Source organism: Musca autumnalis, unplaced genomic scaffold, assembly GCF_047663935.1.
Source record: "Musca autumnalis isolate F117 unplaced genomic scaffold, ASM4766393v1 scaffold_2, whole genome shotgun sequence".
Lineage (NCBI taxonomy): Eukaryota > Metazoa > Arthropoda > Insecta > Diptera > Muscidae > Musca > Musca autumnalis.
This window is the reverse complement of record NW_027411755.1, coordinates 223,420,187-223,440,811: the sequence shown is the minus strand read 5'-3', so window position 1 is coordinate 223,440,811 and position 20,625 is coordinate 223,420,187. Positions and strand designations below refer to the sequence as shown.

General features: G+C 34.4%; 1 protein-coding gene and 2 long non-coding RNA genes across 4 annotated transcripts; 2 read left to right on the top strand and 1 right to left on the bottom strand.

Annotated features, from left to right (window-relative positions):
• The first annotated feature begins 8,954 nt into the window (after positions 1–8,954).
• Positions 8,955–9,635, top strand: LOC141393332 (uncharacterized). Its single transcript, XR_012410073.1, has 3 exons — positions 8,955–9,051; positions 9,112–9,308; positions 9,378–9,635. It is a non-coding gene; the product is annotated as an uncharacterized lncRNA (long non-coding RNA).
• Positions 9,636–9,729: 94 nt separating this feature from the next.
• On the bottom strand, positions 9,730–12,902 carry LOC141395284 (uncharacterized). Its single transcript, XR_012410582.1, has 3 exons — positions 12,187–12,902; positions 10,537–12,119; positions 9,730–10,214 (listed from the first exon to the last, which is right to left on the bottom strand). It is a non-coding gene; the product is annotated as an uncharacterized lncRNA (long non-coding RNA).
• Positions 12,903–13,165: 263 nt separating this feature from the next.
• LOC141395279 (uncharacterized) lies at positions 13,166–17,241 on the top strand. 2 transcript variants are annotated; one of them, XM_073970940.1, is made up of 8 exons: positions 13,174–13,314; positions 13,700–13,739; positions 14,026–14,176; positions 14,235–14,385; positions 14,446–14,645; positions 14,701–15,402; positions 15,509–15,855; positions 15,919–17,241. In XM_073970940.1, the coding sequence occupies exons 6-8, from the start codon at positions 15,379–15,381 to the stop codon at positions 16,070–16,072; spliced, it is 525 nt and encodes a 174-aa protein (XP_073827041.1). In that variant the 5' UTR covers positions 13,174–13,314; positions 13,700–13,739; positions 14,026–14,176; positions 14,235–14,385; positions 14,446–14,645; positions 14,701–15,378; the 3' UTR covers positions 16,073–17,241. The 2 variants fall into 2 exon arrangements, with proteins under 2 accessions (XP_073827040.1, XP_073827041.1); XM_073970939.1 differs by lacking the exon at positions 13,700–13,739 and having other exon boundaries at positions 13,166–13,314.
• The last annotated feature ends 3,384 nt before the right edge of the window (positions 17,242–20,625 follow it).

Genomic DNA, 20,625 nt, shown 5'->3' with positions numbered 1-20,625 from the left:
ATTAAAAAACAAAATCTTTGTCTGCAAAGTGTCTGTAATCGATACAATGGAAAATATTTCCAATTTTATAGTTCGATTTTTTGACTTTCGCGCCGCTAGATCAGTGGTTTCGACCAGTGTGCGGCGTCGGGAAGAATCGTGAACTTTCATTCGAAGCAACCCTGGCAAATAAAAATGAATACTGCGAAAAACTTCATACATAGGGTTTTCAATATTAGCGACAGCATCTTCCACGCGAAGAATGAAAAGAAAGTAAGAGACATTTTAAAAAAGAATGATTTTCCTGTTAGAACCATTAATGAATTATTAAAACAAACCAAAACCAATAAACCTGATAGCCATGATCGAGAACCGAAGGTATATAAAAGATCTTCATATATACCAGGGTTTTCAGAAAGATTTTACAGGTCGAACTTATACAATAAGGATAATTACCAATTGGCATTAAAAAGCTACAACACAAACCAAACCTTTTTCAGTAAGACTAAAGCTAAAATAGCGAATGACGACAAGTCCAATGTCGTTTATAAAATTGGATGCAATGGAGACAAGTCCAATGTATGCCAAAAGGTATACATTGGTACTACTAAAACAAAACTAAAAACCAGACTGAGCTCACACAAATCCGACCAAAAGGTCAAAAACAAACTGCCAGAACAAAAAACTGCACTTACAGCACACTGCGCTTCAACTGCTCATACACCTAATTTTAAGGAAGTGCAGATTTTGACACAAGAAAGCAATTACAAAAGGAGATACATATATGCTTGAAATGCTCCACATGAAATGATCCACTTGTTTGCGCCATCTATTCCTTGGCCTGCCAATTCTGCGTGCACCGCCATGTGGCATGTATTCATACGCCTTTTTAGTGGGTTCATCATCGCTCATTCTTTTGATATGGCCTAGCCAACGCAATCGCTGCATCTCGATACGTTTAACAATATTGATGTCGTTGTATAGCAGATACAGCTCGTGGTTCATGCGACGTCGATATTCACCGTCAGATCTTTCCGTAGATCTTTCGAAGAATTTTTCTCTCAAACACACCAAGCACTGCCATGTCTGCTTGCGCAAGTACCCAGGCTTCGGAGCCATACATCAGCACGGGTAGTATCAGTGTTTTGTAGAGCGTTATTTTTGTTTGACGAGATGTGGCTTTGTTTTTAAACTGCTTACTTAATCCAAAGTAGCATCTGTTGGCCAATACAATTCTTCTTTTTATTTCACAACTGATGTCGTTTGTTGTGTTGACGGAGGTGCCGAGGTAGACGAAGTCTTTTACTACCTCAATATTATAGGAACCAACTTCCACAGTCGGTCCGAGCTCAATGGACGCATTGCGCGTCGACACCATCAACTTGGTCTTCTCACCGTTTACCGCCAGACCCACTTTAGCAGATTCTCCTTCGACTTTTATAAAGGTATCAGTTACTTCTTTTACTAATCGACCCATGATGTCTATATCATCAGCATAAGCAAGTAACATGTGACTATTGGTGTAGATTGTGCCACTTCTTTTGACGTTTGCCTCTCGTATAACCTTTTCTAGCAGGATGTTGAAGAGGTCACACGAAAGGCTGTCTCCTTGTCTGAAACCTCTTTTGGTACCAAACTCTTCGGAGAGGTTCTTTCCTATTTTAACTGAGGACCTCGTGTCAGTTAAAGTCATTTTACAAAGCCGGATGAGCTTTGCGGGAATACCAAATTCAGACATGGCTTGGAATACCTTTGAGCGCAGCGGACTGTCGAAGGCTGCTTTATAATCGACAAAAAGGTGGTAGGTGTCGATCTGCATCTCTTGGGTCTTCTCCAGGATTTGCCGCAGGGTAAATATCTGGTCAATGGTGGACTTGCCAGGTCTAAAGCCGCATTGGTATGGTCCAATAATCTCGTTGACCATTGGCTTTAGTCGTTCGCACAATATCCCTGACACGATCTTGTAGGCAATAGGGAGTAGACTTATGCCCCTATAGTTAGAGCATACAGTCTTATCTCCCTTCTTGTGGACGGGGCACAGGATACTCAGGTTCCAATCGTCGGGTACTCGTTCTTCCTGCCAGATGGTGCTAACTAGCTGATGATCAGCGTGTCGCCTCCGGTTTTGAACAGCTCGGCTGGTAAGCCATCGGCCCCTGCTGCCTTATTATTCTTCAGCCGATTTATTGCTGTCTTTACCTCATCTTGGCTGGGCGGTATACATTCAATACCATCTTCTGGGATTGGGACTGTGGTATCTTCGTCGTCTTCGCTGCTATTGGATACCAACAGATTTGAAAAATGTTCTTTCCATATCCTGAGTACACTATCTGTATCAGTTACCAAATTACCTTGCTGGTCTCTACAGGAGGATGTGCCTGTACCAAAGCCATCAGTTTGATGCTTGACTCTTTGGTAGAATTTTCGGACTTCATTCTGGCTCCTGTACATCTCGATTTTTTCACACTCCCGCTTTTCCATCTCTCTCTTTTTCCTGCGGAAAAGACGTTTCTCCTCTCTCCTTTTCTCCCTGTATCTCTCTCGTGCGCTACGCGTTGCTACGGATTGTAAAGTAGCCTTATATGCTGCATTTTTCTCTTCGGTGGCAGCACGACACTCCTCATCATACCATGGATTCCTTGGTGGAGGTCTCTGGTATCCAAGTATGGATTTTGCGGCTGTTTGCATGGAGTGGGCAATGCTTTGCCATTGCGCTGATATGTTATCGGGATGAGGAGGGATTTGATTAAGCAATTGGGCTAGTTGAGTGGAATATGCTGTGGCTATCTGTTGTGATTGCAGCTTACCGATGTCTAACTTTCGTGTTGTGTCTGTTCGTACTTTGTTTGCTACGTTTAAGCGGGTGCGTACCTTTGCTGCAACAAGGTAGTGGTCCGAATCAATGTTTGCGCCTCGGAACGATCGTACATCCAACACGCTCGATGAATGTCTTCCATCTATCACAACATGATCAATTTGGTTTCTTGTTTTCTGATCTGGAGACAGCCAGGTGCCCTTATGAATATCGAGATGATTAAATCTGGTACTGCTAACTACCATGTTTTTTGCAGCTGCAAAGTCTATCAGTCTCATACCATTGTCAGATGTTTCACTGTGGAGACTGAATTTCCCGACTGTTGGGCCAAAGATATTCTCCTTTCCAATTTTGGCATTAAAATCGCCTAGAATGATTTTAATGTCATGGGCAGGGCAACGGTCATATGTTTCTTCTAAGCGCTCGTAAAATATATCTTTGGTCTGTTCATCCTTTTCTTCAGTGGGAGCATGAGCGCAAATAAAGCTGATGTTGAAGAATTTAGCTTTTATTCGAATTGAAGCAAGTCTTTCATTCACTGGAGTGAAGCTGGATACAAGATGTTTTAGTCTCCGACTAACTACGAATCCACAACCAAACTCATGCTTTACGTCATGGCAGCTATAATACAGTGCGTCACCTTTAGGTGTTGTTGTGACGCCTTTCCCAATCCATCGTATTTCCTGTATGGCAGTAATATCGGTCTTGTACTTTTCAAGTACGTCTGCCAATGCGAAGACTGCACCTTCTCTATAAAGAGTGCGAACATTCCAGGTGCAGATTCGCAGATCATGGTCCTTAAAACGTTTGCGGGGTTCGTCAACTTTAGAGGGGTTTGTTTTTCTTTTCTTTCGTTTTTTCATAGTAGGCTGTTTTTTCTAGGGGAGGGTTACTAACCCGACGCCCAAACCCAAGTTTTTAACGTTCTTATGGGTGAACGCGCGGCACATGTTAGCTCACTACCTTTAACGGGTGTTAAAGGCAGTTCCCCAGGTGACACCACGGGGAGGTCAGTGTCCACTTGGGATGAAAGAGGGACCAAGATAAATCCTGGGCTTTGCCACGTTAAAACCGGTCAGGACCGTTCCTTGGTATCTTCCATCCCCTACGTCACCCGTAATTATTACATATCTGTTAAAAATATTTTTGTTTATATTTACATATGGGCAAATCCCAGAAACAGTCTACCAGCCAAAAATTTTTTTATTTTATCCAAATTAATTTATTTTTTCACAGAAGATTAGACTGGATATCTAATTTTAGAAATATGTTAAAAACTTTTTTTTCTATCATTATTAACACAAAAATTATTACAAAATTCTACCCTACCTCAGGTTTTTTAATTTTATACAAAAATTGTACATTTTTTACATGTTCATATTTTTACTTTAGTGTTAACATAAGTGGTAAACTCAAAAGCTATATTGTTATTCACTCAATTCTCTTAGATTTTGACAGAAAATATTATCTTTTACTATTTTGGAAAAAGTGAAATTAGGTATGAAAAGACAGATCCAAGTGGTGTAGCGTTCGTCACGAAAAATTATGTTTTTTTATACTGTGGGCAGAAATTTCTTTTTTTTTAAATTCATCTATAAATTTAAATTAAATTAATATCCTGCTTTTAAGGAAAATGCAAAAAAAAACTACAATAATAAAAAATAAAAAAATTACAGTGCATTAATTTCTGTAGCGTTCGTCACGATTTGAGTTCTCCCAAAAAATAAAAAAAAAAAATTGCCTTTTAATTCTGTTTTCACTTTCTCTTGTATTCTATTTTTGTTTTATTCTGTTTTCGTAGCGATTTGAGTTCAGTTAATTGTTAAGAAACTTAAAAAATGAAATGATATTTCAAAGTTATGTTTATTTTCTGATGGATGTGAAAGTCAATTTAAAAACAAATTCATTTTTAATAGTATACCCTTTTTCAAAGAAAAATTTGAGTGGAATTTTTTGCAACTGCTCACGGAAAGGGTGCAGTAGACGGAATCGGAGCTGTCGTAAAGAAAAAAAATTGGAAAATGGTAAAAGCTCAGAATATTGTACTTAATAATGCCCATGATTTTTTTTAAATTGGCAAAAATAAATACAATTGGTATTTTCATTTTATATATAAGCAGTAGTTATATACAAAAATCAGCTGGAATTCTTTCGGAGAGATGGGCTAACGTTAAGAGCATTCCCGGAATTAAAAGCAAACATTATTTTTCGTCATATAACAAAAATGCGCTCAAAATCGCACTAACGTCAGATTCATTAAAACATAAAATTTATTTATAAACATATACGCTTTGATAAACTTATTTATGAACATAAAATATGACTTAAATAACGTTATTTACAAGAAATATACATTGTTTCGTTAAAATAAATACACTGGTTTTTATTTACTATATACTGGAAAAAATGTAGCGTGCATCACGTAGCGTGCGTCACATTAGGTTCGCTGATTTTGGAAAAAAATACAAAATTGTTTGCCTAAAAATTAATTGTTTTAGAAATCTCTTATATTCATCTTTCCTTTAAAATTTTCATTTTGTGAGCTTTATTATGCAAAATTTGCTAAAAATTATGAAAACATAGCACAAGGTCGGAAGCTACTTCCACTTTTTGTAGCGTGCGTCACAATAACTTATAATCAATTTCTTCCGCTAATTATACTTGTTAAAAAAAATTTGTTATAGCATTTGAAAGTGCTCTTAAATTCTATTAAATACCATGTATAGATTCAATGCATCTATTTGGAAAGTTCAAAAAATGTTAATATTTTTGCCCGAAAACGCGTACAAATGTAGCGTTCGTCACGCAGGATTTACCCATATAAGTAAAGGCCTGCGTACATAAGCCGCTCTGCCTGATTGCCTTGCTTTCCTCCTTCATTTTTGACATAATAAAAATAAAAGAATAAAGACGAAATTTCGAACTGGGTTGCCATCAGTTGGAAATTGGGTCGGCCTTCTTTGTTCTTTTATTTTTTATTGAAGCAGCAAAGCAAGGCAATCAGGCAAAGCAGCTTATGTACGCAGGCCTTAAATGTCGTTTGTTGTTTTCTCTATTTAAAGAAAAATCTCCCTGATGATGATTGTCGAAGACAATCGAAATATCGGAAATAAATGCAATTATAAAACAAAATAAATGTTTGTTTTATTACAAGGACCTGAAGCCGAACAAAGATAAAAAGAAAAAATATTTTTTCAAAAATCGCAGATTTATTTTTAAATTGAATTTTTACAAAATCGTGGATTTTTTTAATATTGAATTTAAAAAAAAATCGTGATTTTTTTAAAATTGATTTCTCAGAAATCGTGGATTTTTTAAATTTATTTTTTATAAGCGGCAAATTTGTTTCAACACTGTTGGGGCTCATCCAAATCTGCGGAGCTGAATAAGGATTTCTATAGGAAATCTGCAATTCAGCGGAGGTGAATAAGGATTTCTATTCACCTCCGCTGAATTGCAGATTTCCTATAGAAATCCTTATTCACCTTCGCTGAATTGCAGATTTCCTATAGAAATCCTTATTCAGCGGAGGTGAATTGCTGATTTCCTACAGAAATACTTATTCAGCTCCGCTAAATTGCATAGAAATAATTATTCAGCTCCACTGAATTGCAGATTTCCTATAGAAATCCTTATTCAGCTCCGCAGATTTGGATGAGCCCCAACAGTGTTGAAACAAATTTGCCGCTTATAGGAATGCAGCGGGCTCTTTCTTACCGGATTGGCCCGAAACTAAAAGTGTTTCGGTCAGCGGCTGCCAACCCAGCAATTATATGCTACAACAATATTCAGTTCCAAGTCTTCGAGAAACTTCAGTAATACACGATTTTTTAAACAAATATATTTTCCACAAAAAAAAAAAATAAATAAAAATCCACGACTTTTGGAAAAATAAATTTAAAAAAATCCACGATTTCAGAGAAATCAATTTTAAAAAAATCACGATTTTTTTTAATTCAATATCAAAAAAAAATAAAAGGTTTTTTAAAAATTCAATTTAAAAATAAATCTGAGATTTTTGAAAAAAATATTTTAAAAAATCCACGATTTTTGGAAAAATTGCTTTTGTGTTTTTCTTCGACCTTTCTATATTTTATGGATGAATAAAATTTTTCAAGCTTGAGGTCAGTAAAATCTATTTTAAAAAATTCACGATTTTTGGAAAAATCAATTAAAAAACACGAGTTTTGAAAAAATCTATTTAACAAAAAAAACGATTTTTGGAAAAATTAATTTTAAAAATCAACGGTTTTTGGGAATATCAATTTAAAAAAATCCTCGAGTTTTGAAAAAATCAATTTTAAAAACCAATATTTTTGTAAAAAAAAACAACTTTAAAAAATCCACGATTTTTGGAAAAATAGGTTTTTAAAAATCGGTGATTTTTGGAAAAATCAACTTAAAAAAATCAACGATTTTTGGAAAAATAAATTTTAAAAAAATCCACAATTTTTTGGAATAAATTTTAGAAAAATATCCTAAAAAAATCCATAAAACCCCTGAATTCAATACAAATATGCATTTTGTATTACAAAACAAAATTAAAGCCCCCAAAAGTATGCTATAATAATTTGGTGTAATTAATTTCGAAATTTTTTGTCCCATTTTTCCTGTTCCCACGTCGTTGAGAATATGGAAAGCGTGTGGGAATGGGAAAGTTTGTAACTAATTTTTAACACAGTTGCAGTTGACCAATCCAACTGAAATTTACACACTTTTCCGGTTTGGATGACAATACATGAATATGAAACCAAATCCAATATGGGTTCATTTTTTCCTATAGCCCCCATATAGCGGTACCACTCGATTTCAGGTATTTTAGGATTTTCAGGGGCCTAATTATGTGATTCGATATCGAGTTGTTTCGACCTGAGTACTCAAAGTTGGGATGACAACATTCGTTTTCGAGTAAAATTATCGAGAAATTGAGCATAAATTTGCGAGTAATTTCTCGAGGCCAAATTACCTATCGTAAACAAATAAAATGAAAGATTTCCTTATTGTCTTTTTGTTTAAAATGTAAAAATTGTTGTTTGTTGTCGTTTTATAGAAGAATAACGATGTTAGTAAATAATTGGCTGCATTTTTTAGACAATATAACAAGAGAAATAGGGAAAAGTCCTTTGCAGTCGTTTTGAGATATTGTGATAAATTTAGAATTAAAATGCATGCAATCATTAACCAAAAATTACTTTTGCAGTCGTTAAAAAATAAGTTGAAAAATAAGCATTTCTGGAAAAAAATATTTAACATTAATAGCCTTTATTTGACCTGTTCCTTTACTTTTGAAAATGGTAAAACCGGCAAAAGTAGTAAAACTTGTAAACTGCTCCCATATGAATTGTATGGTGTCTGAAGTAAAGGAATGCTTTTCGAGTAAAAAGTGGTAAAATTTTAAGATTATTGCACGTAAAGGAACAGAGCTATTGTATAAGGGAAGTACATTTTAAACATTTCATCCCCCGTTGTTTACCAAAGGAAATATTCTCTCAGAGAGGCTAATGCAAAACATCCACCAAACTCTCTCTCATTTATTTTGAGAGAGGATTATTAAGGTAGATGTATCAGCAATCCGTTACAACAATGTCAAAAAGATTTTGCAAGAATTAATAATTTTCTTATTTCTATAGTACAACTTCATTCCGAAATTATTATTGAATGTATTGTTCAATAAATTCCACAAATATTTACATTTTTCATTCATAATTTAGTTTTTTTTTTGGTTCTTGCTTTCAAAAACACATTTTTTACATCTACCTTCATAATAGCTGTGTTCCAGAACTAAAAAGTTTTTACAATTTTTACGACTTTTACACATTTTACTCGAAAAAGCGTTCCCGTACACAAAAAAGTTGTAAAACAAAAATGTAAACAAAAATGGCGCTGAATGACGAATGAAATAGTAACATGGTTGCCGGCGTCTGATTGGCTGATACGCCGACTTTGACATTTGTTCCAGTTTTTTTGACGTAATTTCCATTTTTCCGTTCCCGAACTATTTCAAAAAACTTGTGTGTGAGAACAAATTTTTTGCAGTTCTCTCTTTTACGAGATTTACCATTAAAAAGTACGGGAACGAAGCTAAAAACATCAACATGAGTCAAATGTAGACGGAGCTTTTTATAAATATTAGGATAAATACTTATTTTTATTAATTTAGTGGTCAAGAAGAATCTGGACTTTTTGATGTGCTATAAGGATTGGCAAAAACAGATCTGTCATGAAAAAACAAAAAATATGGTGAACGAGGATTTGAGGTTGGTAATGGTTAAGAATTTTGTATATCCATTGTTTTTTAATCTTACATATCCTTACAGGACACTAGTATCACAGCAAAGGCACTGGAATATCAGGATTGAAAAGTGTCCGAAAGAACCAAACTGCTAAGGTGGTAGTTGATGTTATTGATGGCAAGTCTTGTTTGAACATTGCCTTGTTTTTTGCCTCCTGTGTTTGGAATTGATGACATACGAAAATGTTGAAGCCCATAATGGATTAAAATCTGTGGTATATTGTAAGTTTCCTAAAACTTTCGTTAATATGGCTACTAAATATATCTTCAATTGCATCTTTAAAACAATAGGAATACATACCGGATGATTCTTCTGTTTGTCTCTATTGTTGGGATGTGCTACATGCATTTCACAAACCTATACAAAAATAAAAAAAGCTCAGAATAGTCTTCAACTGCAAGAGATTAACGTTGAAAAGGATCCTCTACATGGGAAGGTTGGTTCAAACGAAATATTTTTCTGAAGTTGAAGATGTGGAACCGTCGTGTAATTTAATGGAATATGATAAAGATGAAAACAATGATTTATACAATGAAAATAGTGATGGAAAGAATAACAGAAACCCAAATATTAAGCTTTTTTTAAATAACCCTTTGTTATTTAAATGTCTAAATTAAAAACAAGAAGAAGAAAGTTTCCTTATTGTTTCGGTATTTTTTTTATTTATGTCGTATAAATATTGCCCATTATCGGTTTGTGTGTGGTATATCCAATCGAACACTGTTGCTCAACAGCATTTAAAAATGAAAATAACCTTAGCTGATCTGCACGACCCAAGGCAGATAGTTCTTTTAGGAATTGTTGAGCGTTTGTTAGCGTGGATGAACCATAGACAATACGTTTACGAACATTGGCGTGTTGTTTCTGTCGTGTTGCCACCACCCAACACAAAAACTACAGCATCCTGGAAGGGTCCACAATTTTTGGGCATGACATCACCCCCTTTAATAGTTTCGTATCTAAATAAAGGTAATCATCAGTTTCGGGATTATTAAGGCATTCCATAACTTGTTCGGTGATTTTGGTTACAGGAAGATTCTGTGAAAAGTAGCAAAATTGTTAGGAATTGTTGTGGAACAAGGTCTTTTGGATCGTTGGGATCCAAATCGCAGGGTTTTTGCGGGTACCTGAGAAAAGGGCGAGATAAGAGGACATAAACATGGATTTGTAACAGTTTTTAAAGCAAGATTTTTACAAAAAATCTATTATTTTCTATGCGAATACTTATAGCCTTCTATAAAACAAATTATGGTCTTCTTTATAAAAATACCTAATGGTCTTCTTTATAAGAAGACCTAGTGGTCTTTTATATGAGACGACCTAATGGTATTCCATCAGAAAACCAAATAATATTCATTTACTATGATCAAGTCTAATAGAAGACCAATCAATCTTTTCTACCAAAGAGGCTACCAAGAGCTTCTAATACATATTTATATAGGTACTCACCTTCAGTTGCTCCTCCAGTTGGTTCATCATCCTCAACATAGACCAAATTCAAACCCAACTCCAAGAGATCATGCACCAAAGCTTGACACGGCCATGTATGATGTAACGTGTGCCCAGATCCATATTACGATCAAGTAACAGCAGTTGGACGTTGAAAACTAAATACACCACCATCCTGAGTAGCATCCATGTGAAAGAGATTAAAACGAGCATCCATTGCTACATTTCCCAATGTTACAAAAACGGAAAAAGTGAATCTACAATCGAATCCATTAAGGCTTCCATTTGACATCACGGGTATTGGCACGATTGATTTAAGGGGTCGATCATCGATAACAATTATCGTTGAGTGGCGTTGCCAGTTGTCAAAATTGATCCACGTATGGCAACTCTCAACTGAAGTTGCGAATCTCAGTTGACGAAGCGGCTGTTTTTCAGCAACCACCAATTTTCAGTTGCAGTGAACATTTTCGAAGAAACAAGAAGTAAAATAGAAGGAAAAATAAACATTTTGTTAACAATTATTGATTCTTTGCATCATTAATTAATTTTGTGTATCAATATGGTGTAAATAACGACAAAGCAGCAGTTCGAAATATTAATTGATAAACTGATGAAAATCCAAACTTAGCCTGAGGAGTTTTGGTGAAACCAAAGCCACAGCGGATGAAGCGTGGAGGTCCATTTCGGACAGTTTAAACAGCCATGAACCTCCAACACGAACACCTGAAGAGTGGCAGAGTTTGGATTCACTTTAAAGCAAAGTTGAAAAAGAAAATGCCTCAAAATAAAATAAACTTCAACGACACTGGTGGTGGTCCATCACAATAAGTGAATTTATCGCCTTTGGAGCGGACAGCAGCAAATCTTTTGCAAATGAATTTGGTGACAAATACAATCTTTCCACATGATCATCAGCTTACAATGCAGATGGCAATTCCAATGGATTCGACTTGTCCCTCAAATTTCTTCTAATAGATGCAATGTCCTGTACATTTTCTTCATCATCAAAAAATAATTCCACCGAACTTATCATTTTTTGGGACAGCAAATAAAACTTGACGATCCGAAGATTCAATGGGCAGGTTATATTCCAATCTTGGGTTGTTTTCCAAATTTTCTCGAAAACTCAGCCAAAATATTAAAATATTGTCCAGAATACACAAAAGAGTTATCCAAAGCGCAATTATTTTTAAAATCTTTTTTTTTTTTTTGCGAATAGAGGTCACAAGTTTGAAAAAACACTGATCGATAACATGTTTATCGACCACCCAGTTGAGTTGACATTCATGGTACAACATTTCGTCTCAGTCGCGCAGACAACTGACAACGCAACTCAAGTTTAGTGGCAATACAAGATAGACCCATAATAATATGATAACTGATCAGTCTTTTAATTTTTCAGAAATTAACATATTGATCATATATCAACACAACCGGCCTGCAATGCACTGGCAGCTAAATCATAAAGGCCATTTTGAAAATCTTTTCGTATACGATCGAGATTCTCTTCAGTGGGCATACAGAAGTAAATAGCCGGCACCGGAACATCGGATATGGAATCACGATCAGAATGTAATTGTCTGAAATAAAAAGGGGTAATGAGAATATTTAAAATGCATTCGTTGTTGTTAATATTGGAGTTCTTACACATGCAGCGTAACACCCAACTCTCTTAGTTCCTTTATTGAAATTATGGGAGAAATAATATCCTGTCACACACGATCATAAAACTAGATTTTTCCATACCGGCTCAGCAGCCCACACCTTAGGGTACTGTGCATGTGTATTAGATAAAAGTCCTTCGTAGAACTCGGTGCATCCCACAAAAATGGGTGCGTTTTTTGCAACACAATTCCAACACATACATACATTGATAAAAGCTCAATGCAATAGAAGTTTCTTTGAGAACACTTTCCACAAAGTTCCACATGAATGTCCTGTTAGCAGAACGATATGGACATGCATGTATTTGCCTTAAATTAGATGGGATGATGAATATAGAAGTTGGCGCATCCAATAAAATTGTATGACATTTGACTTGACAACACAACACATACATATGTACGTATGTAGCTCATTCACTCGTTTCTTCTTGTACAATCTCAATCTCAGCACCATGAATGATAAATAGATCTTGCTCAGAATATTGTTTATTGTACCGCGTCGCGTTTTGGTGAATTTTAATTAAAAAATTTGACAAGAAGTCTTTTACCAATATCATACCCAATTATATATGTACATATAAAGATACGAAAATTTAACGCTTCTGTCCAATCCACTTTCACGAATGGTCCATCTAAATTTATCCGATATCAGCCAAAATGATGAAATATTCAATTTTCAATCGAAACAATTGTCAATCTAATCATTTTGAAAATTGTATGACAATCATTCGAACAATAGGGATTGCAGCAACGACACATTTTACAATTGAAATGAAAAAAGACACATATTTAGCACAATCACATGTTTTCACTTTACGCGACACGTTTTTCCGCTGATTGCCAGTTCAAATTAATAAATATTTCTCTAATTTTATGCAATTTTACAAATTAACCAATATTAAATTTCAACATTGAAATCCCTACTTTTTATAGTCTATGACAAATTGCCATAACAAAATATCAAAATAATAGTTACAGAAAAAATAACAAACAAACCAGAAGGAATATATTTTTTCAAGAAAATCAAACTAGAAAATCAATACAATACAATGCCGGAAACGCTAAATACCAATAGGGATGAATTAGGAAATCGTGCAAGAACTAGCTACGGGTAAGTATGATGTGAATTTGCAAATATTAACGTTTTTAAATAAATGTTAACATTTGTATGTATGTATTTATAGATTTCTGTTTTTGCTTGGGCGAATCGGAATCTTTGCATTTCGAATTGCCAAAATATTGATGATTTTACTAATTGCAACAATTGCAACATGCCTCTGGTGTGGAGGAAAAAAACTTTCAGCAATTCTTTGGCAAAATTTTCGCAAAGCCCAATCAAAAATAGAACAAAGAGCTGTTGAACTTATGGAATTGGAATTAAATGAATTTCCATATTGGTTCAACATTATTGTTCTATGGATTAGGAATATTATGAATTTCATCGAATTATTGGTGAGATTAATATTGTTTATTCTTTTTCTTTTTTATTTTGACAGGATAATTATAAAAGAAGTTTTGAAGATCTTAATTTTTTGGGTATTAATCAAAATTCTTTGTGTATATGCTATTGTTTAAATAATTAAATGTAGTTTTATAATTGTTATAATATGTTGTTGATATTGTTTTTTTATTATATGTTGTTATCATTGTTTATTTGTTCTTTGTTAGAAAATTAGTTAACCCTCCGTTGGGCTCCTGGGTCTGACCAGACGCTTTTGAATATTATAAAAAAAAGGCCCGGCCAGACCCAGGTATCCAACGGAGGGTTAAATAAAAAATAAACAATTATATAACGATAATTAACATGTATTCTCTTCTCAAGCTATCTACAATGCCGCCCTGAGGACTGGCACAGGGTGCCTCCTCACACGAAGATTTTACCGGTGCTTTTTTGGGACAGGAATAGACTTCACAATTGAAAGAATATTTAGTAAGAAGAAGCATGTCAACAAAAACACCAACATGAGTCAAAGGTAAGCGGAAATTTTTGGCAAATATTAGGATAAATACTTATATCTTTTATTAATTTAGTGTATCAGGAAGAATCTGGACTCAAGAAGAAACCATTTTATTTTGGAAGTGTTTAAGGATAGGCAAAAACAGAGATGTCATGAAAAGAACAAAAAATGTGGCTATGAAAATTTACTACAAGAAGATACATATGTTTGAACGAGGATTTGAGGTTGGTAATGGATAAGAATTTTGTATATCCATTGTTTTTTAATCTTACATATCCTTACAGGACACTAGTGTTACAGCAAAGGCATGGGAAGAAGAAATGAACAATTTACATACCACATATTTGAATGCAAAAGAAAATGGAAACTGTAAAAATTTCGCGCCATACACATATAAAGTTAATGGACACTAGAACAGAGGATGTGTTTGATTCGGAAAAGGCCAATGTTTCCGATCCGGTTGAAGAAGAAGGCAATAATTTGTGTATGTATTTTCTTTTAAAATGTGGACAATGTATTAATACTTTATTACATTGCAGTAATAGAAATTGTTGAAGACAACGATAGTGAATACCAGCTTTCTGATTGCGAAGTACGAGAGGATAATATTGTCACAACAAAATATTCCTTAGACTCGCCCTTGACTGGTATAGATCCCAAAAAACGGTTCAAATTAAAAGTGATTTTGGATGAGAGGCCAAACACAACTTCGAGAAAACCAGGAATGGAAAGTGTCCGAAAATTTCAAAATGCTAACAAGGCAATTGCTTTTATTGATGGCAATTCTTGTTTTTTTGAAGCCCACAAATTGTCTCAGTGTGCAAGTCGCGTGTTCTGTAGGAATTTTAAAAAAATTTTAAGGGGCAACGAAAATTCTGCTAACAATTTTTAGGAGAACCGTGAATTCTATTAAAACTTTTTAAAAGTAACGTGAATTAAAAATTTTATGGAACATCCGAAGAGACCACAAAAACATAGATTTTTAACGAATTATAGGAAAACTCAAAGAGAATACAAAAATGGATTTAGTAACATTCGAAGATTTTACAACAAAGGATTTTTTAAAAGTTTGCCTGTTGATCCAGGGTTTCTGGTTTGTACATCTCTCTTAAGGTAATGGAATCCTTCCCGACCTGTGGGAGTCTACTCACATGATCGTGTTTTCTCGTCGCGATAGCAGCCAAGCATGTAATATATTGATGTAATGATGTACCGGTATGAAATTCAACCTCTTCGTGAAGGTATTCCCGTAGTGAATTAACGAAACAAGAATACAAAAAAGGACTTATATAAGATATTAAACAATAATTTAAAATTTTAGTAATAGTGTTCTTTTCTCCATTTCAGATACACCTGCCAAAGAACCCTCCAGTGCCATCGCAAACATGTCCATCGAGTATGCGAAATTTGTGGTCAAACATTGCCCACACATTCGCATATCAACAACATAAATTAAGACATAACCCCAATCCCGTGCGTTGCGAAGATTGTTCTTTTGGTAACAAGTCAAGTGACACAAAAATATCATCGAGACTGAAACATCCAGCTGGAGGTAATCGTAAATATAAATGTGATAAATGTCCTCGAATCTGTCCTAATCTGCGAGCGTTAAAGTCACATTCCTTGGTACATTCCAATGTATATAAGTTCCAGTGCACCGTATGCGAAAATTTAAGACCAAAGATATTTATACGGTAAGAAGTTGGGGAAATGGCTACTTAGTTGAAGAAGTAATGATGTTTATATTTGATTTTTAGTACCATATGGCTCGTCACACCGGAACGGCTCTATTCACCTGTCAATGGTGTCCTCAAACATTCTATCGCAGTGAACAGTATACTTCATCGTCGAAAATGTCATCTCATCGAGAGGGAAAAAGAAAAGCGTAGACAGATGTATGGTGAAATATAAGGGTTTGTCTTCATTTAAGTTTTGCATTATTAAAAAACATCCTTTGGATATAACAGAAAATATTGGAATCACATTAGATTATTTAGCAGTATTGCAGGATCAGAAGGAATGGCTTAATTTTTCCTGCGTGTGCGGCCTCGTTCGATTTGAAAATCGACTATCATCACATAAATAAACATAAACGTTAATTTCAAATCATTTGATAAAACTGCGCCCAGCAAAAAGTTTGCACCCGCGAATGCAGTTGAATCACTACAAGTGTACGGTACATTTGCCGTTGGAGTACATCTTTTCCTATGAATTCACTTATGAATTTCACAAGAGAGCGCGCAGCTAGGATGCACTTCATTTTGCTTCCACAGCACACAGCTAAGATGCACTCCATTTTCGATCCAAATCACGGCTTAAAATGCAGTGCTTTGGAATGAATTTATATACGTTCTTCGGATTGCATTTTTAATCAGTCTAAAGATGCAATTAAAATTCAAGCCATTGCGAAATATCCCTAAATAAATAAAATGCATTTATTGTATGTGTAAAACAAGAACACAAAGAACTTTATTATATAAACACAAATTAAAACAAGTTTCCATTAAATTCAATCACATATGAGCTTACTTCATCCGTTCTCGATTTAAACCAAGCGCATCTGATTTCCTTTCATCATCTTAGTTTTTTTATTTTGCCTTCCCATCACTAGTTCAGCTTTCGACATGGACTCCAACTCCACTCCATTAAAAATGTTCGTATCGTGAATTACCGCAAAAATGTTCGCAACTTAAGTTGTCATTTCTTTATTTTATAACAAATTCTTCGAAATGTATACACTCTCGTTTATCTTTTGAAGAAATGTGTAGGGGTCAACCAACTGTTTTCTTCGGTAGGGATCTCTAAAGCAACTGCTTATAAAATGTATCGAACGGAGTGCATTTTTCATAACTCTGTTGGAGTACATCGAAAGGTGTTGTGAAATCATAACTCCAATTGCACAACTTCCAAAATTTTTTTCTGGGATAATGATATGTATTTATTTATACAAATAAAATTATAGCTTCGTTCCTGTACTTTTTAATAGTAAAACTCGTAAAAGAGAGAACTGTAAAAAAATTATTTTCACATAAAAGTTTTTTGAAAAATAAAAAAAAAAACTGGAACAAATGTCAAAGTCAGCGTATAATCCAATCAGACTCCGGCAACCACTTTACTATTTGTTTACACGCTCAAATTCTTCGAGTAAAAAGTTCTTAAAGAGAGCGTCATTCAGCGCCATTTTTGTTTAAAGAGAAGTGAACATTTTACAACTTTTTTTGTGTACGGGAACGTTTTTTCGGGTAAAGTGTCTAAAAGTGGTAAAACTTTTAAAAACTTTTTAGTTCTGTTCTTATTTTTCTTATAGTACGGTTACACTCCAGTTTTTTGCCGGGTTAACCCCCTTCGAGAGGATTCATTTAACGATTGCGCTATGCAATTGACGTTTGAAATCCAAACCCACTGGGTTAATCCGGTTAAGTGTAACCGGGGTATTATGTTTTATTTAAAATTATGTAATAATTTTGGTTTTGCAATAATTAATGCTTGGTTTACATTTACGAAATCCACTCGATGGGTGCCACCGTGGTGCAATGGTATGCACGCCCGCCTTGCACGCAGAAGGTCGGTGGTTCGATTCCCCGGCCAGGCAACATCAAACATTTTTCAACGGTGGCAAAATACCCCTCAGTAATGTTGGCGACATTTCCTGAGTATTTCAGCGTGTCTAAAGACACGCCGTTCGGACTCTAGGTTAAACGTCAAATAAAATCCAGATAAGATTTCATTTGACGTTTGAGCTATGGAATTGACAGTTGAAATCGAGTGGATTTCGTAAATGTTAACTTAGCATAAGTTGACTAATAGTACGTTTATATATAAACGGATTTAACAAACCCACTGGGTTTCAAATGTCAATTCCATTGCTTATATTTCAAATAAATCCCCATAAAGAAGCTTAAACCTGTGGGCCTATTCTGTAACTTTTTAACAACTTTACTCATTGTTTATTTTACAACAATTTCATTTGTTTGTTTTGTAGTTGTTACAAAAACAAAAGAAATTTTAACAACTTTTGAATCGATAAAAGTTACAGAATTCCTATACTGCAAAAGGCTATAATAGGTGTGTCTCTTTACGTGATAATTTGTAATAATTATTACGAAATGTTACTAAATGCTGTCTTTTTACACAAAAGAGAGCGAAGTGAGAGAACGATTTTGACAGTTGCTTGCTGAGAAATTGCTAAAAGTTGCTGAAAAAATTTTTCCCAGCAACATTTAGCAAGTTCGATCAGCTGTTTTTCAATCATCTGCTACTGGTCAGCTGCTCAATAAGTCTGTCTGGTTACTTTCCCAGCAAGAATTGTCCAGCAAGAACTTTCTCAGAGAGTAAGGGGTTTTTATTCTCCTTTTGCTAGAAAATTATAAAAAGTAAACAGACACCTTCCCAGCAGAAACCAGCAAGCAATCAGCTGACTTGCTAAAACAGAACAATTTGTCCGCCAACAAAGGAAGCAAACACGTATTTTATTAAAAATAAAAAAGAAAATGAAACAAAAAAGTATTTTTCCACTTTACAAATTTGTTCTCCATAAACCAATACAATTAGACTATGTTATTTCCACAATAAAATTGTTTTTAATGTTCACAAACATAAATCAACAAAAAACTAAAAACAGCTGATTGATTGTTTTCAGGAAGAAGAAGAGCTTGCAAGTGCTTGCTAGAAGAAATTTGTCCAGCAAGATTTGCAAGCTCTCAGTGAAAGAACTGTCAAAATGTCTCTCTCGAATCGCTCTCTTTTGCTGGTTTTTTGTGTTAACAGACGGCTTTCAGCAAAAATTGGTACAAATTGTTACAAATTTTAGGGTAACCAGACACAGCAAATGTTTATCTTATTTATTCTATAAATATTACGATTCAGCTATATTTATTGATAGTTTTATTAATATATTAATTATTTTTATTTACTTTGCTTAAAATTGAAGAACTTGTTCATTACTTTGGTGTTAGTTTTTCTTTCATGCATTGGCGCCAATGTTTTTGTTTTGGTTATCAACTGTTATCTTGCTAAAGTTTACTAAATGCTGTCTTTTTACTTTTTCCTCTGTTTTCGTATCAAAGAGTAAAATCTCTCTTATGCTTGGTTTACATTTACGAAATCCACTCGATTTCAACTGTCAAATCAATAGGTTAAACGTCAAATGAAATCCAGATGAGATTTCATTTGACGTTTGAGCTGTGGAATTGACAGTTGAAATCGAGTTGATTTCGTAAATGTAAACTTAGCATTACTCTCTGAAAAGAAGTTACTGAATAATTATTACTGAAAAAGTAAAAAGACACAACTAATATAAACAGGGCCTAATGTTTGGTTTACATTCGGCGTCGTTTCGTGATTTGGAAGGCGTTTCGTGATTTCGAGCGAAATCAAGCAAAATTTATCATGATTTCGCATACAAAAATGAAATCATCTCATTTCGTGATTTCAGCGAAATCAACATCGAAATCACAGTACCCATGATATACAACACTGTCTTTGCTTAAAAAAGTACCAAAAGTTGCAACACTTTTCACGTGTCACAATAAACAAGGTAGATGGTCAATTGCTGTAACAAAAAATGTTATTATAAAAATGTGAAAAAAATATTTAGTTACTTTGTTACAATGTTATTTTCCATTGTGTTCCAGTACTTTTTTAACGGTAATGTTAGAAAAAAGATCAAGTTGTCAAAAATTGCTTTCCCATACAAATTTCTTAAAAAATGCGTGAAAGGAAATCTGACGGAAATTGCAATAACTCCAGAAAGGTCAAAATCAACGTATCAGCTAACATATTCAGGTACTAATAAACATGCTGCTACTTTCTACTATGCCAAATTTGTGTGACAGAAAACAGGAGCAGATGGTGTTTGTTATTCAGCGCAATTTTCGTTTAAAGAGAAGTGCAAGTCTTGCTAAATTTCGGAGTACGGGAACGCGTTTGTAGCACTAAACGGGAAAACTACAGCAAGTAGTAATATTTTGCAGGTTCTGATCACAACTTTTATCTACAAAAATTTATTATTATGATGTTTCAACGATGAAATCATTTTTTATTTTTTCATTTGTTAGTACAATACACAATTAATACGATATATTGATAATTTTACTATAATTTTCGAAATAAAGCTTTAAAGTTCTATATTGTCGTATTTTTTTGATGACTAATTCAACTCACAACAGCTTGTTTTGAAAATTAATGTTCGATCAGCTGCACATCATGGTACAATAATACAGGTAGCATTATCAAGCCAGCTGATGGTAACATAATGTGTCAATTGCATTGAATTGATGTCAAATTTTGACATTTTATGTTACCAACAATTGCCGATGCGGCTACCTGTGTATTTGTACCATGCTGCACATACATATGCATCTACCTTGATAATTGTGATATGTTTGAAATCAACAAAAAAAATAAGTATAAACACCGGGGTGTATTTCAGGATTTCGTGAAATCCAGTGGATTTTGGAGCGTTA

Coding starts and splice junctions, on each gene's coding strand:
- LOC141395279 (XM_073970939.1), top strand. CDS start 15,379: ATGAAATTCAACCTCTTCGTGAAG. Junction 15,403..15,508: donor AATTCAACCTCTTCGTGAAG/GTATTCCCGTAG, acceptor TCTCCATTTCAG/ATACACCTGCCAAAGAACCC. Junction 15,856..15,918: donor AGACCAAAGATATTTATACG/GTAAGAAGTTGG, acceptor TTTGATTTTTAG/TACCATATGGCTCGTCACAC.